Source organism: Oryza glaberrima, chromosome 5 (assembly GCF_000147395.1).
Source record: "Oryza glaberrima chromosome 5, OglaRS2, whole genome shotgun sequence".
In the NCBI taxonomy this organism is placed as follows: domain Eukaryota; kingdom Viridiplantae; phylum Streptophyta; class Magnoliopsida; order Poales; family Poaceae; genus Oryza; species Oryza glaberrima.
Window position 1 is genome coordinate 1362966 of NC_068330.1, and position 15931 is coordinate 1378896.

At 40.8% G+C, this 15931-nt stretch overlaps 2 protein-coding genes across 2 annotated transcripts; one reads left to right on the top strand and one right to left on the bottom strand.

Annotated features, from left to right (window-relative positions):
• Nucleotides 1–207: 207 nt before the first annotated feature.
• On the top strand, nucleotides 208–4177 carry LOC127775148 (uncharacterized). The gene is made up of 3 exons (XM_052301464.1): nucleotides 208–523; nucleotides 613–977; nucleotides 3352–4177. The coding sequence occupies exons 1-3, from the start codon at nucleotides 362–364 to the stop codon at nucleotides 3791–3793; spliced, it is 969 nt and encodes a 322-aa protein (XP_052157424.1). The 5' UTR covers nucleotides 208–361; the 3' UTR covers nucleotides 3794–4177.
• A 4937-nt stretch (nucleotides 4178–9114) lies between these two features.
• Nucleotides 9115–15558, bottom strand: LOC127772597 (jasmonate-induced oxygenase 2-like). Its single transcript, XM_052298542.1, has 3 exons — nucleotides 14835–15558; nucleotides 13831–14164; nucleotides 9115–9646 (listed from the first exon to the last, which is right to left on the bottom strand). The coding sequence occupies exons 1-3, from the start codon at nucleotides 15323–15325 to the stop codon at nucleotides 9365–9367; spliced, it is 1107 nt and encodes a 368-aa protein (XP_052154502.1). The 5' UTR covers nucleotides 15326–15558; the 3' UTR covers nucleotides 9115–9364.
• Nucleotides 15559–15931: the final 373 nt, after the last annotated feature.

Here is a 15931-nt window from a genome sequence, read left to right on the forward strand (position 1 = left end):
CTTATAGGGTGAGTTTGTAATGCGTTTCTTTTATGTTAAAAGAAGAGAGATGGAGGCAGTAGTTTTGTATACAGCTTACAAAGTCGTAACAAACTTCTACCATCGATGATGTCCCGTTACATTATCTTCATTAATTAATTTATATAAATACCTACGTTAATGGCTAAAAACGGTGGAGTATCAAATCAAAACAGACTACTACAAATTTATCTTTTCTCGAACGAAAAAAAAAAGCGATAAAAACCATCTCATCGAGGAAGAAAGCAACCCACGATAACCCTCTTCTTCTTCTACCCATCTCGCCGTCGCCGCCGCCGCCGCCGCCGCCGCCGTCGAATCGATCGAAGCCCAGCAGCGAGCGATGGGGCTGGACTACTACAAGGTGCTCGGCGTGGGCCGCGGCGCCACCGACGAGGAGCTCAAGAGATCCTACCGCCGCCTCGCCATGAAGCACCACCCCGACAAGAACCGCTCGCCGCACGCCGACGACTCCCTCTTCAAGCAAGTCTCCGAGGCCTACGACGTCCGTACACCTCCCCTTCCTCCATCGCCGCCGCCGCCGCACTCCACCTTTCTCACTCACCCACCTCCTCCTCCTCCGCCGCCGTGCAGGTGCTCAGCGACCCGCAGAAGCGCGCCATCTACGACCAGTTCGGCGAGGAAGGCCTCAAGGCCGGCGCGGCGCCGCCGCCGACCACCTCCTCCTCCTCCTCCCACGGCGGCGGAGGAGGCTTCCGCTTCAGCCCGAGGAGCGCCGAGGAGATCTTCTCGGAGATGTTCGGGGGCGCATTCGGCGGCGCGGGGCCACGCGCCCCCGGCGCCGGGTTCCCGGGGTTCGGTGGGTCCCCCCGGGCAGGGGAGACGTCGGCGACGAAAGCTCCGGCGATCGAGCGGCAGCTGGCTTGCAGCCTTGAGGACCTCTACAGGGGCGCCACCAAGAAGATGAAGATCTCTAGGGATGTCCTCGACGCCACTGGGTGAGACAGATTTTTCTCCCTTTTTTTTCTATTCAAATCGATTCAAATCAAACAGGTTATTGCTTAGAGTTCCTTGTAAAAATTGGCATTGCTGTTAATTTGTTGTGTATTTGTGATCTTGGTGAGCGAGTCTGCGAGGTTAGGCAGTAGCAGTAGCACCCTTGGTAACCAGCTCTTCTTGCCTCATAGCATGCACCTACTAGTTCTAGACTACCATTGTAGATAATCTAATTTTAGCCTGCCATTGATTCTTAGATAATCATGTTGCTCTAGATTCCAGCCTGACATTGTACATAATCTAATTTTAGCCTGCCATTGTAGATAATCCTGTCGCTCTAGATTTTATTCTGTCATGCTCCAGACGAGTAACCTCATAGCGACCTTTATGTTCTAGACGTTATTCTGTCATGCGGTGAACCAGCGGCCTCATTGCAATTGCTGATTAGTTAATGTATAGCACAATGTAATGGTAGGGAAGACGGAGTAAAGGGGAGGAAGGTTGAGAGGAGAGGAAGATTGAGGGTAGTACACGAGAGGAGACATGAGAGAAGGTGAGGACATTGCAATAGTTGCTTAGCTTGCCTGATGTCCTCATGGGTTATGCCACTTCACATTTTCCTGTATGTTTGCTCCATTGAGATGGCATAAAAATGTGCAAGCATTAGTGTGCTTCAATCCATACTTCATTACTTCTGTTGAGTATAGCCTCTTGGTGCTTAATCTAACTTTTGAACGATAACTGATATGACTGAACCCTAGCTCTTTGGTGTGGCTCCATGTAGCCTGATGTAAACTTCGTATTTAGCGTTAACCTTGAGCTCCACGCATCATTTATGTGTAGTTGGAAATAGATTATTTCAGTAACGGAGGAATGCTTTTATGGTCTGTATTTATTGTAAACTGCATAAACTGTTCCACGTGTTGAGAAATCCGATCTACATCCAGCTCAGCATGCTGCTAGTGTCCTCTTGTGTTATGGTTTGTTTGAGATAATAATAAATTCTACCTTTATAACCTTTCCAGCTTCATAAAGAATCCTTCTCAATAAACACTTTCTGACATTGCAGCTACGGAGCTACTACTGTATAATGTATAAACATTAAAATAAAGTAGCATTTTAATATTTTTGTGCACCCTGTTTGCCTTTTCTGGTACTGTTTGTAACCAATATGTCAATATTCGTCAGCTAATGTACTTGCTGACAAAAAAAAGTATTATTTCCACTTTGTCATCTAATGATAGCTGGTGTGACAGTTGACAATTGCCTTCTCGCAGACGCTGTTATGTGATGGAAAATTATTACTACGTTCATAGCTTATATTTTGCTGCAATTAGGGGTCCTATTCAAAACGGATCTTGGAGGGTTTAACTTCTAGAATGTTGGGTTCCTGAGCATAATTAGCTTGTGTACTAAGTCCACAGATTACAAATAGGATGGATATCAGAGTGCTCAGAGGCATGCATAGATTTTGGTGATTGGGCTTTATTGTTGTGGGATGATTTAATGTCCACCATCAGAGATAGACAATTGTCATTAATTTCAGCATTCAGAATAGATGTATTGTGGTGCTGTGTTTACTTGTTTACTTACAGTGGTTGGGGCCCTTAGTTCTTAGGTATTTTTTGTATAGCCTGTAGTAAAGTCAGGCATACTTATGACTATGAGAGCACCTGAACAAAATGTATTACTCCTTTTAAATTAAAGCTTACTGCACTTAGTTGACATAAAAATTTCATCTTCAAGAACACTTAGGGCATTGTCTGTCCTCTAAGTATGCAAAGATGGCCCATTGGAACCTGTAATGGTATGAGATGACTTACCTAATATGAAAGAACCTACTCCGTATTTATTTAATTGAGTTTGGAGCAGCACTACAGGATATTTACTATTTGTTATGTCAGTTTTATGTCAATTTTTGTTATTGTCATTCGACACGTAGCAATCATTTTTAATCAAGTCCATTGTCTTCTGAAAAAAGTAGCATAAAAAATAATGGCAGAAATAATGGTGCTTTGGAAAACTAAAGCTTAGACAAATGATTCATACAGTTTGTTTGTTTGTTTGGTGATTTGTAAATAAAGATAATAATATAACCTCATATATCGGGCATCTTGATGATTATTAGTGTTTGGGCTATAGTGATGTCATGGATAAATATGCGTAATTGTTTATATGAAAGTTATTATGGTTTACTGTATGCTGCATGGATAAGGCTTCATAATTGATTATGCCAAGGTGTTACGTATGACATTCAATGATTTTCTGAAACTTCAAATTCTTCTTTGCCGTAAAAGGAGCTTTGACTTTTCGGGGAAAAGGTAGGCCTATTATTTCCGTGCCCTTTTTACAAAATGTTTCTATGTTTTTGTGCAGGAAACCGACAAACCTGGAGGAGATCCTGACAATCGATATCAAGCCTGGATGGAAGAAGGGTACAAAGGTAACCTTTCCCAAGAAAGGCAATGAGAAGCCTAACATCATACCATCAGACCTAGTGTTTATAATAGAAGAGCGGTCGCACGCTAGATTCAAGCGAGACAAGGATGATCTTATTTACACGCATAGGATCTCGCTCGTGGAGGCTTTGACCGGTTGCACAGTCCAACTGACAACTCTGGATGGGCGGAATTTAACCGTTCCAGTGAAGTCCGTCATCAATCCTACTTCTGAAGAGGTTGTGAAGGGCGAAGGGATGCCAATCACAAAGGAACCGTCTAAGAAAGGGGATCTGAAGATCAGGTTTCAGATCAAGTTCCCCACCAATCTAACGTCTGACCAAAAGTCAGGGATCCAGCAACTTTTGCCTAAGCCTTAACTGGTAGTACAATATTGTGAACCTGTATTTAGTCGTTTGTTTAGCAGTTGGGAATACATTGAGAGGGCTTGATCACAGTTGCTGAATGTACAATCACTGCTTCGGTGCAAGTATTGAAGAACATGTTTGCATTGGTATTTCCAACATTACTCCAATTGATTGCCAACTGCTAACAGAGTAGCAGCAGTTCATTCTGTCAATGTGTTCAGCTTCATTGTGGAAAAGCAGATTTTCCTTCCTTGAGATATATCCTAAAACGTTCCTTTGTTTCTTTCTCCTAGCTTAACACTTGTAAATATGTTCCAGGTGCATACTTGCAACTGGACACTAGTAATCCTTGGACCATATCTCAATTCCCAGGTGCATATACTACCACCGTCCCAAAAAAAAAGACAAACCCTGGTTTCCGTGTCCAACGTTTGACCGTCCGTCTTATTTGAAAAAAATATGAAAAAAATTAAAAAGACAAGTCACATATAAAATATTAATCATGTTTTATCATCTAACAACAATGAAAATACGAATTATAAAAAAATTTTATATAAAACGGACAGTCAAAGTTAGACACGGAAACCAAGGGTTTGCCTTTTTTTTTTTTAGGACGGAGGGAGTGCTTGTTACTAGACACAAGTAATCCTTGGGTCATATCTCAACTTTTCTTGGCTATTTCCTGAAAACTACTCCTGCCATTTTGTCATTTTGCAGTGTTTCTAGCCAGGTCTGATCCACAGATACATTCAGTCAGGCCTCATCCACAGAAACAGTAAAAGCAATGAAAACTCTGCTCAATCAACAGTGAAAACTATGCACAGATGGGGAATGCTTTGCTGATATATGACATATAAATTTGCACATGGTGATGATAAGATCCAGTGGGTTCCGTAAGTGTTTTCCTTGCTATAGTTGCTACCTGAGATTGACCTCATCTGCTGCTTCAAATGGTGAAGACGACGACATGGTGGTAAGATTCCAGAAAGTTCCTGTCCGTCGATCGATGATTGTTGTCAGTGAAGACTGCAAGCGTTAAAAGCAGGATGGTGATCTTCTTGGACGAGGTATGTCCGAGTGCCCCTCATGAGGCTGACGGCACGTTTTGGAATCCCCTAGATTTCCAATTCCAAATCCTACTGAGACCTTAATTCGCTTAACCCAACTCTAAAAGAAGTTTATTTAACATCTATAAAAGTGTGAAATTAATTTTCCTCAATTCTCTTCAATCCTTTCCTCACGAGTATTAACCCCCTATGAAGTTGACGGCACGTTTTGAAATCCCCTGGAATTCTTATTCCAAAATCTCCTGAGGCATTGTTTGGACGTTCGGTTAATCTCACTCTGAAAGAGATTTATCACTCACCATCTATGAAGATCTAAAATTAGTTCTCTTCGATTCTCTCTGATCCTTTCCTCATGAGTATTAACCAAACAAGCCCTAAGAAAGATTCTCTCTCTGATCCTTTCCTCACAAGTATTAACCGAACAAGTCCTAAGAAAGGGTTTCAGCAACTAGGTCTCATCATCATCATCTTCTCCTGGCCGGAATATCGCCATTGCCGTCTTCCAGTGAGACGGCTGGCTGGCCTTTTCGGCCGGTGTCGCTGGCCGGAGTCGCTGTCGGAGAGGGAGACCGGAGGTTGAGGAGATGATGATGATCTGCCGTGTCCGTAGGTGCTCCACTGCTCAGCAACAGTGCAAAAACAGTGTAGCAACAGTGCATATTTCCCTTTTTAGTTGTAGAAATACTACAGTTCTAGTGTGGACTTTAGGGGATTGGAAAAATTTATCGGATCGCAAACCAATGGTTGAGGTGACTTGAGGTTGATCCTGGGGGAATTCAGAAAGGCTTCATTTGATATGGAGTTATCATAATATAATAATAGAAGCACAAGAGTGTCATGGATTGCTGAACAAGAGGCTCGCGATGTGTCGGCAAGTAACAACCGAAAATCAGCATCGAAACTATTGGTATGTTTGGTTATCTACCCTATATTTTAGTAATGGTAAATTCTTGGTATATTCTAGCGAGAACCGATAAGGGGCAAGGGAAAGAATATACAATTAGCATGTGTTTGGTTTGGGGACAAGGTGTGACTCATCTTTTTTTTTTTTTAGGATGAGATTATCCCATCTATCTGTTGGCATAAGGGATATGATGATCATACTTTTGAAGTAATAGCCCACATATCGACCAGAGAAAAAGTTGGTTGGATTGGTCCGCCAATTTTTGAAGGATCATGCTAAACTGGATCTTAGGGAAATATTCTCTATCAAGGATCATCTTATCTCACATGTCCCTAACCAAACACATTGAAAAATAGGTTCAACCCAACCCGATTCATCTCAACCCTTTAACCAAACGTATGCTTAATGTTGCTGTTGTATTCTTATGATATACTATGATGTTTTTTCTTTAAAGAATGGTCAAGGGAGGGGGGGAGTTTTTCCACCTGAATTTTTTCATATAACAGTTCGAAAAGAGGGATTACACAGTTTTGGATCAGATTACAGGGTATCTCAAAGAGGAGGAAAGGGTTTCCTTTCACGAGGAAACAACCACTCTATCATTAACGTTAAGACATTCCTCCCAGAGGATGGCGTCCTCTAAGCATTTCATCACTAATCTCCTCATCAAAGATTGCATCCCGTGGAACACAACATCATGACGGTGAATATGATGTTTTCATTTGTCATTCTCCAAGAGGTTCACTTTGTCAATGTTTATGTAATGACAAGCAGATGACATTACGAATAATGCAAATTAATGGCCAGCTATAATGCCCCTTTAAGATGGTTGCTGTCAAGAGTGGTCCATCAAGATCTTAGGAAAAAGGGGCGAAATAGCCATCAGAAAATATTTGCCTAGCTAGGGAGTATATCTTGCTTTCCCATTGTGGTTGTCAGACAACGCTATGCCTTTTCCTTTTTATTGGTTGCTACCTTTATAATCAGATAACGATCGATTTTGCAGGTGCGGCAGTATGTACCGACAACTGATCAAGTCCTCCCATGTTCAAAAAAACACATTATTTGTTATTAGAAAAAACATATTAAAAAACACATTATTTTGGGTGTCGCCAAGAGCTCCAAGCAAAACTCTTGGTAGCTATTTTATTTTCTACCAAGGCATTTTATAGAACCTGCTAAAATTATGATATTATGAAACCAATTTTTGGTGTAAATCCACGTGTACAGATTCGATACATCCAATTCTATACCTGGGGTGTAAAAGACTGAAGATTTTAAAATATCATGACCACAATTCATCCCATAGGAGTTGAGAAAAAATCCCTATGTTCCAAACAACGCGTCACAGGGTACATTCAACTTGTCATGACTATCTTGCCTTAAAAAAGAACTTTTCATGACTATCTTATAGAGGAATCCTTTATTAATCTAAAAAATGTAAAATCCTAAGGGAAATCACTAGATGTGTAGTATTAAAGGCGTGTGTGCATGGTTCCACCCTACCAGGAGTTCAAAAATCAATTATAGGAGCAGGTGAGCACTTTCAATAAAAATTTAAATTTAGTGAGATTAGTGATTTGTCTTTAACAATATAGCTGTTTGAGGAAATTTTTTTTGAAAATATACCTCCTTTTAAAATATATTGCATATATATATATATATATATGCATGGAGAAGAATTGCAAAAATATACCTCTCCCGCAGAACGGGGACGCGGGACCGCTCACTCCCGCGGAATGAGGACGCGGGACCGTCGCTCCTCGCCGACGCCCCCGCTCCCGCGCGCAACAACCCAGTCCTGCGTGGTCACGCAGGCCTGCCCTGCGGCATCGACCCGTGTGTGTGCATACATGCGTATATGCATGCATGTGTTGCATATATGCATGCATGTGCAGCGGGCTGCTCGGTCACGCGCGGCCGGCCTGCGTGACCGCGCGGTGCCATGCGGCTGGTCCACGGGACCGACGCGGTGGTTGTGTCCCCCCGTGTGCCACCACGATACCGCTCTCCCGGGCTGCGGGAGCGAGGCGGTGCTGCATGGCTGGGCTGTGGGACCGCCGGTCCCGCGGAATGGTAATGCGGGATCATCTCGGTCCCGCGTAACCACACTGCGGGAGAGGTATATTTGTGTAAATTTTCGTCACATAGATATATAAACGCAAGATAATGAAAAAAGAGATATATTTTTAAATTTAATTCGCTGTTTGAGCCGGTGTTAATTAAGAGAGCACACTCAGTGAGTTGAGTGTGCATGTTTAGTGTACATGCGTAGTGGTGTGTATATATTCTCTCCGTTTTAAAATGTTTGACGTTGTTGATTTTTTCATAACATTTGATTATTTTCAGTGTTGATTTTTTCGCACTGTTTAGTGTTAGCCGTTAAAAAAATATTTATCTTATTTAAAAGTTTCATATAAATATGTAAAAGTATAACATAATATTATAGTTTCTTACATGATAAAACAAATCACAACAAATAAATAATATTTATTTTTAAATAAGAAGAATGGTCAAACGCTATAGGACAAGTTAACAACGCCATATATTTTGAGTCAGAGAAGAAAAAAAATTAGGAAAAACCTCACTCGCTCATTGATCGACACGTTAGTGACCTGCGTGCACAAGTCCCCCCTTATCTTTCTTGACACCCGTTATTTCGAATGAACACACAAATGGGAAAAAAACATGTAATATAAGCTAGTCTGCACACACATGTCGCTGACAAAGACGAGAAATCGTTTTCGTTCACGTGCCAGGTGAAGGGAATAATATATTTTGGGATACCATTTGGTTGTGGATGCATTTGAGCAAATTAGTCCATATATGCTTTCCAATGTCATTTTCAAGCAACAATAATGGAGTTTCGATTTCTTTTTTTAACCCTTTTTTCTTTTGTCTTCACCTTTGCCTTCCATTGTGGCTATGGTTAAGGTGATGATCATGACCAGGAGTTTCCTTGGTAGATAGCAAGTAATGTCATTATCTTAGTATCTTCCTCGAGCTAACTAGCCAGTTATTAGTTAATTAGATAATTAATTATTCCAAAGAGATCATATCGATCCATATATGTTTATTCATACTTTCCTGATCTCCAAATAAACAAACCGAGATATAAAACGTTCTGGTATTACGAATTTGTACATATTGATCAGCCTCTAATATTAGATTTATTTATTTTGAGACGAAGAGAGTCTAGATATAACTAACCATGTGATGATCAATTAGTGACGTGGGAGGATGTGCGCATATGCTAGTAGCTAATCATGCTATTAGCTATAGCTAGTTAATAATTATAGGTAGCTAGAAGGGATAACCTCTTGTTAAATCACATGGATTAGTGAATCAAATCAGATAGAACAACAAGAGAATACTAGTATATAAACTGATCATTAATTTGATCGAGAACCGACGATGACAAGACGATCAATTGCAGATCGCAACAAACTTAAATCAATTCCATTTCATCACATGCCTGCACATATAGCTAGTAGCTAGCTAGCATGTCCATATTAATTAATTTATTACTAATCAGCTAACTAATTATGAATCATACATGGCGACGGCCGGCGACGGCGGCGATGGCCGGAGATGATGATGATGATGATGATATTATTGAGTGGTGGTAGTAGAATTAGGTATTGTGGCGGCGGCGGCGGCGAGGCGATCGACCTGGGACTTGCCGCGGGGGCCGTTGCGGCGGATGTAGAGGCGGTAGTCGTCGAAGGTCATGGGGCTGTACAGCGGCGGCCGCTCCGGCGACACGAGCTCCGGCAGCGGCGCCACCGGCAGGTCGCTCCGAGGGTTGTAGAAGGTCGCGATCGACAGCCGCTCCTCCGCCGCGTTCACCACCACCCGGTGCTCCACGCTCCGGTACAATGCGTTCGTCACCACCTGTGTTTAAATTTAATTAATTAATTCACAAATTTCCTCTTTATTAGATAATAATGCACCTACTAGCTAAAGGTATAGTAAAATTTATATGACCACCACACACTAGAGTACTAGACCTCTTTAATTACTTTGGAACGCATAAATTTTACAAGATGTTTAAAAGGACAGTTTATTAATTTCCTTTAAATTTTCATAAAATTCCTCTATTCCAAATGAGTTCTTAGTATTTTTCAAGAACGGGTGCAACTCTAGGCTAGATAAAACTCATATGCACGATAAATAGCCAAATCGAAACCTTAATTATTTTTCCGAGTTACCGAAATATAGTTACTTATTTAGAATTTTTGCACTATCTTGCCGTCATAAATTAAGCATCTTTGGTGTGGTAAGGTGGCAACGAAAATTACACACACAACTATATTTTTAATAGGATTTTGAAAAACAAATAACTACTACCTCCGTTTTTTAATAGATGACGCCGTTGACTTTTTCTTACATGTTTGACCATTCGTCTTATTCAAAAAATTTACGTAATTACTACCTCCATCCCAAAATGTTTGACGCCGTTGACTTTTCTAAAAATATTTGACCGTTCGTCTTATACAAAAAATTTAAGTAATTGTTAATTCTTTTTCTATCATTTGATTTATTGTTAAATATACTTTTATGTATACATGTAGTTTTACACATATCACAAAAGTTTTTGAAAAAGACGAACGGTCAAACATGTTTAAAAAAGTCAACGGTGTCAAACATTTAGGGAAGGAGGGAGTATAATTTATTTTGTTATGAGTTGTTTTATCACTCATAGTACTTTAAGTGTGATTTATATCTTATATATTTGCATAAAATTTTTGAATAAGACGAATGGTCAAACATGTGAGAAAAAGTCAACGGCGTCATCTGTTAAAAAACGGAGGTAGTATAAGACTAATTGCTTGTTCCCCCAACTCTGCATCTCTACATTCAGATGGCCTCATTAGGTCTTCCCGGCAAAAAAAAAAAAAAAAATACTCCTCATCTCTTGAGGACGCATTAAACCGATCGAGGCATACTCACGGGTGTGTGAGTGTGATGCAAGTAGATAGTGATATGTCTGGCGTGCAAAGAAAGCATCCTACTACTTCAAAGGAGCAGTGCAGTACTGGTCCTATATACTACTCCATGAAGGAAGAGCAGCAATCAGAGAGATGTGTAGGGGACCTTGCAAGGTTGGGATGTGAAATAAAGGCATTCCTTTGCTCTGAATTGCATTTGCATTTGCATGGCCCTGTGGAAAACGTGCTCACAGGAGCTAGCAGCACAAATGCACTACACTGCCAACAGCCTTATGTCTGCAACTGCTACTACTGCTCTACCTATTTAATTTACCCTGAACTTTATTCGACCATGCAAATATTACACATGCTTCAGTTAAGAAAAACAAGACAAAATCACAAAGTTTTTTAAAGAACGTACGATTAAATTATAGGCTAGTTCATGTCAAAATTAAAAGTTTGGTTGAAATTGGAACGATGTGATGGAAAAGTTAAAAATTTATATGTGTAGGAAAGTTTTGATGTGATGGAAAAGTTGAAAGTTTGAAGAAATATTTCAGAACTAAACACAATGATAGTTAGAGTTGAAAAACAGAGATAAGAACGTAATCGCCCCCATATACAAATCTGTCCAACTACTACAAGGTTTTGGTAGCTAGCTAGCTAGCTAGGCAACTAAGATTATCAGCAATATATTCTTCTCTCTAAAATTTGGTAGCAATAGGTTAGCATCAACAAAGGGTATATATAGTAGCAGAAAAGGGCATTGTAGCATACTGTTCCTATTTTGCAGACATATTCAGATGATGTGGCCACTGAAAACCCTGCCAGAATACTTTTTTCTTTTTATTTTTTTGCAGAAGGAAACAAGATGGAAAAAAATTGCAACACATGTCTAGAGATCAGGGAGTTTGTTGGGGAGTGATTTTCCTACCTCTGATTCGTGTGGTTGGGCTAACAAGTGACAGACATGCATTCATGATTGCACATTGTTGTATGCCCAATCCGGAATACAGCCACAGAAAAGATGATCAATGGTTTACGGTAGTGTTAATCATCATCATGTTATGTTTAATTATATTTTTTAAGATGAGAAAATTAACCTTCTCCTACTAAACAAACACAAATTAAGCACATGATCATTGCTTGGTTTAGTTGATAGGTGCAGTACATATTTATTTATATAGTGTTTGCACAAACATTCAAGCTAGCTGATGACGTTGGAAGAAAGGTCAAACTTGTGTGTACACGTACGCATACTGTACATACGGAGTACGTATAAATACCACCACGTCAGCAACTAGCTAGCCTAATTGATTAATTGGTTGATTAGTAGGCATGCATTCACACACAGATAGCTGCTAGCAAACGGCTCCGATTCTTCTCGCCTGGTGACGGACGCATACAATACAAACGCACGAGATAATCAGTTTTATTTTTTATCTATCGACTTGCATAAATTAAATGAATTATAAGTCTCTGACTTTGGTCAAAGTTAAAACAACTTATAATTTAAAAAAAACAGAAGGAGTAAGAAACATAAATTAGTCATGTTATTTCATTTAGTCCAGTACTATGTGATAACTCCTAAATTTGTCCTCTAGTTAATTTAGAATAGTCGTCATAGCTAGGACCACAGAAAATGCATATATATACAGAGGACTAAACGACTCAGCCAATGATCGACTAGCCACAATATCAAATTTCAACAAAAAAAAAAAAACTGGTAGTATGTCATGCATGCATCCATAAAAAGGAAAAAAACATGCGTCGAAGATATTTATTTCATAAGAACTCATTTCTTATAACCATAAAACAATAGCATCTCTACATGAATCTCGCGCAGCCACATGGCTCTACTCGAATGCGTGCGCCTAAGGCCATATTTAGTATAGAAATGTTTATATTTTGGACTGATGAACTCTAAGATTATGTATATTTCTTTTTTCTTTTATGTTTATGTGGTTGTTCAGTGGCGGAGTTAGCATCGTCGTCAAGCCCGAACGATTAATAGCGTTTCACGACGACCGATCAATTTTACATATATTGATTGCATTCGGTAATAATAACGGTAGTGGCGGAGTCCAGACGATCACCTAACATACCCAGAAGCTGTTTCCGCCACTATGGCTGCCCTTACAAATTATTCCATATATTTTACCATGAAGACGGTTCATTATTTTTTCCCACGTGCCTATTATTTTTACCAACATGCATATGCACTAGCTAGCCTATTATATATATAGTACTCGATCCCTTTGTCTCGTAATGCATGACAATTTTGACTTTATACATAGTTTGTTTCATTAGTTTGACCATTCATATTTTATAGATAAACTTAATTACAAGTATCAAAAGAACACTAATTACTGAACATATAAATCCCTTTCATCACAATCAAACTATTTATATATTAGATACTAGTAGCGATCAAATCAAACTGAAGCATGTGACCGTCAAAACTGCCGAATTACGTGTGTTGCCACGTGAAAAACAACCAAAAATATGCTGGGACAAAAACATTTTTAATGTCCACCTCTTCTACTAATCATGTAAAAAAATCTGGAGCTTTGCTATAACTATCTTGCAAGTAGAAGCTAAGGTTGGATATATACCACGTAAACATCCTACCTTTCTAATTGTTTTATTTTACCCTCTTCGATCCACGTCAGGTAACAGTAGTAGGTTGGCTGTACTTTACTAGTTTATGGATTGTGTTAATCCCTTCTCGTTGTCCTAATATAGCCCACTAATTATTAATATCGTTATGTGAATCGATCGATGAGATAATAACTAGGTTATATTGATGGATGTGATCGATAGATATGTGTGTTTGACAAAACTAACACACACATGCATCACCATCTTTACATACTTTTGGAAGAGGAGTAAAAAAATCGAGAAAATTAACTACTAGAAAGGGAAAAAAAACTAGCTAGAACACGGTGCACCCATGAGGCCGTGAAGACGACCATTTTAAACCGGAGAAATTGTGTATATTTATAAGAAAAAAAAGGAGGAAAATGCAGGTGAAAATTAAAATAAAATTATATATATGGAGGTAGAAAAAGAAATCCAGTGCATTTTTGGAGTGGTAGATAACACACGTGTAATAGTTACTGGTTGAAATGTATGTAATGCAAATACCTGAATTTGGTCGCCGACGTTGACAATGAAGGCGCCAGGCACGGGGTCAACGGTGACCCATGCACCGGTGTGGCGAACCTGGAGTCCCTTGACACGGTCGTCGACAAGGAGGACCGTCATCCCGCCGGGGTCGGAGTGCGAGGACAACCCTAGCGTTAGATCCGGCTGTGGGCACCGCGGGTAGTAGTTCACCCGCACGCACACTCCAGCACCCTCTCCACCACCAAACGCCTCCTGTAGCCTCCCCTCTTCTACCCCTAGCCCCACCGCCATCACCGCCATCAACCTCTCGCATAGCCTCCTCACCTCCTCGCTGTACTCCGTCGTCGTCTCCCTATACATATATATTAATTAGTATTTTTGCACATGTAATTAGGACCTATCCTTTTCTCCCTTTTAAACTTGTATTCCCTCGCTTGTGCTTTTCGAATTGCTAAAGGTTGTGTTTTTGGAAGAAAAACAGTTCTATACTTGAGTTTCTTTAAATAGTCGTATCGATATGTTTCTCAAGTTCTTGTAAGCTAAAACTTAATTAATCACGCGCTAGTCTATTATTCTGTTTTGCATGTTGAGAGGGAAATGTTCTGAACTCCTCAAAAGAGCACAGCCTTATACTAACATTTAAGAAAAATGCTAAAACAACTACTTCCTCCGTTCCATAATATGAGGGATTTTGGATGGATGTGACACATCCTAGAACAACAAATCTGGACATACCGTATGTCCAGATTCATTATACTAGGACTGTGTTTAGTTCACACCAAAATTGGAAGTTTGGTTGAAATTGGAACGATGTGATGGAAAAGTTGGAAGTTTGTGTGTAGGAAAGTTTTGATGTAATGGAAAAGTTGGAAGTTTGAAGAAAAACTTTGGAACTAAACACGGTGTAGGATGTGTCATATTCATCTGAAATCCATTATATTATGGGACGGAGGGAGCAAGGAGGAATTTTGTGTTGAATAGTAATAATTATAGGTGGAAATTAGTGGATGAGTGATGCGTACCTGAGGTCAGGGGGGAGGTGGGGCCACTTGTGAGGGGAGAGGAGGTGGGGTGGTCTGACGTGGAGGAAGTAGTAGTCACCCCAGTCGAGGATGGCGCCCTTGTCGACGCCGAGCCGGCTGCCGTACCCTTCGTACGTCGCCGGCGAGTTGCCGTACCGCTGCTTCACCTCCATCGGCTGCTGGAAGAACCCGCGCCACACGCCGCGGGCACGCCGGAGCAGCGCCGCCGGCACCCCGTGGTTCACCGCCTGGAAGAACCCCCACTCCCTGCACGCCTCCGCCACCGCCGCCGCCGCCGTCCCCGGAGACGACGACATGTCCACCACCGGGATGTTGATGTTGGCGACGGCGTTCGCCTCCGACGACGACGACGGCCGCTCCGTCTCCGGCCTCACGTACCGGTCGGGGATCGTCGCTGCCCCGCTCTCCGACAGCGCCTGCACCCTCACCACCGGCTCCGGCCAACCCCCATCACCCGCCGCCTCCGCCATGATCGATCGATCACTCAGCTAGCCACTGCTGATGCTGCTGTTTCACTTGGAATTTGTAGGAGATATCTATGAATCGATTAATCCTAGCTAATTAAGCACGCAGTGATGTGATTAGTGGATCAGCTAGCGCTAGCTGAAACTGAAGCTGGAACTGTGCAGCTGGCAACGAGATAACTAAGCTAGGTAACACAAGTGTTGTTCTACACTTGTACGACTCACTGCAAGCCTCCAGCTTCAGGGTGGTGTGTGTATATATACTCATTCCATCCTAAAAGATAAGGCTCAACCACTTCTAACATAGAGATCAAATAAAGAATATAATTACATCCATACATGCAAACAGTGTGATTAGAAGACTTAATAGTACAGGAAATAAATTAAACCAAATTTAAAGAACTAAGAGGTGATAATTAATATATACATGCACGCACGCCTTATATGTGAGACATAAAAAATACGGTTGTATCTTATATTTTGAAATAAAGGAAGTATATATTTATTGATTGATTTGGACGGCAGCACTACAGGAATCATGTTAACATTAAATTGTTGTGCTTTTTAGTGTAACTAGTAATTGATTAATTTTTGTGCAGGTAGCTAGTACCT

Coding starts and splice junctions, on each gene's coding strand:
- LOC127775148 (XM_052301464.1), top strand. CDS start 362: ATGGGGCTGGACTACTACAAGGTGCTCGGCGTGGGCCGCGGCGCCACC. Junction 524..612: donor AAGTCTCCGAGGCCTACGAC/GTCCGTACACCT, acceptor GCCGCCGTGCAG/GTGCTCAGCGACCCGCAGAA. Junction 978..3,351: donor GATGTCCTCGACGCCACTGG/GTGAGACAGATT, acceptor GTTTTTGTGCAG/GAAACCGACAAACCTGGAGG.
- LOC127772597 (XM_052298542.1), bottom strand. CDS start 15,325: ATGGCGGAGGCGGCGGGTGATGGGGGTTGGCCGGAGCCGGTGGTGAGG. Junction 14,165..14,834: donor CACCTCCCCCCTGACCTCAG/GTACGCATCACT, acceptor ATATATGTATAG/GGAGACGACGACGGAGTACA. Junction 9,647..13,830: donor ACGTCGGCGACCAAATTCAG/GTATTTGCATTA, acceptor ATTTAAACACAG/GTGGTGACGAACGCATTGTA.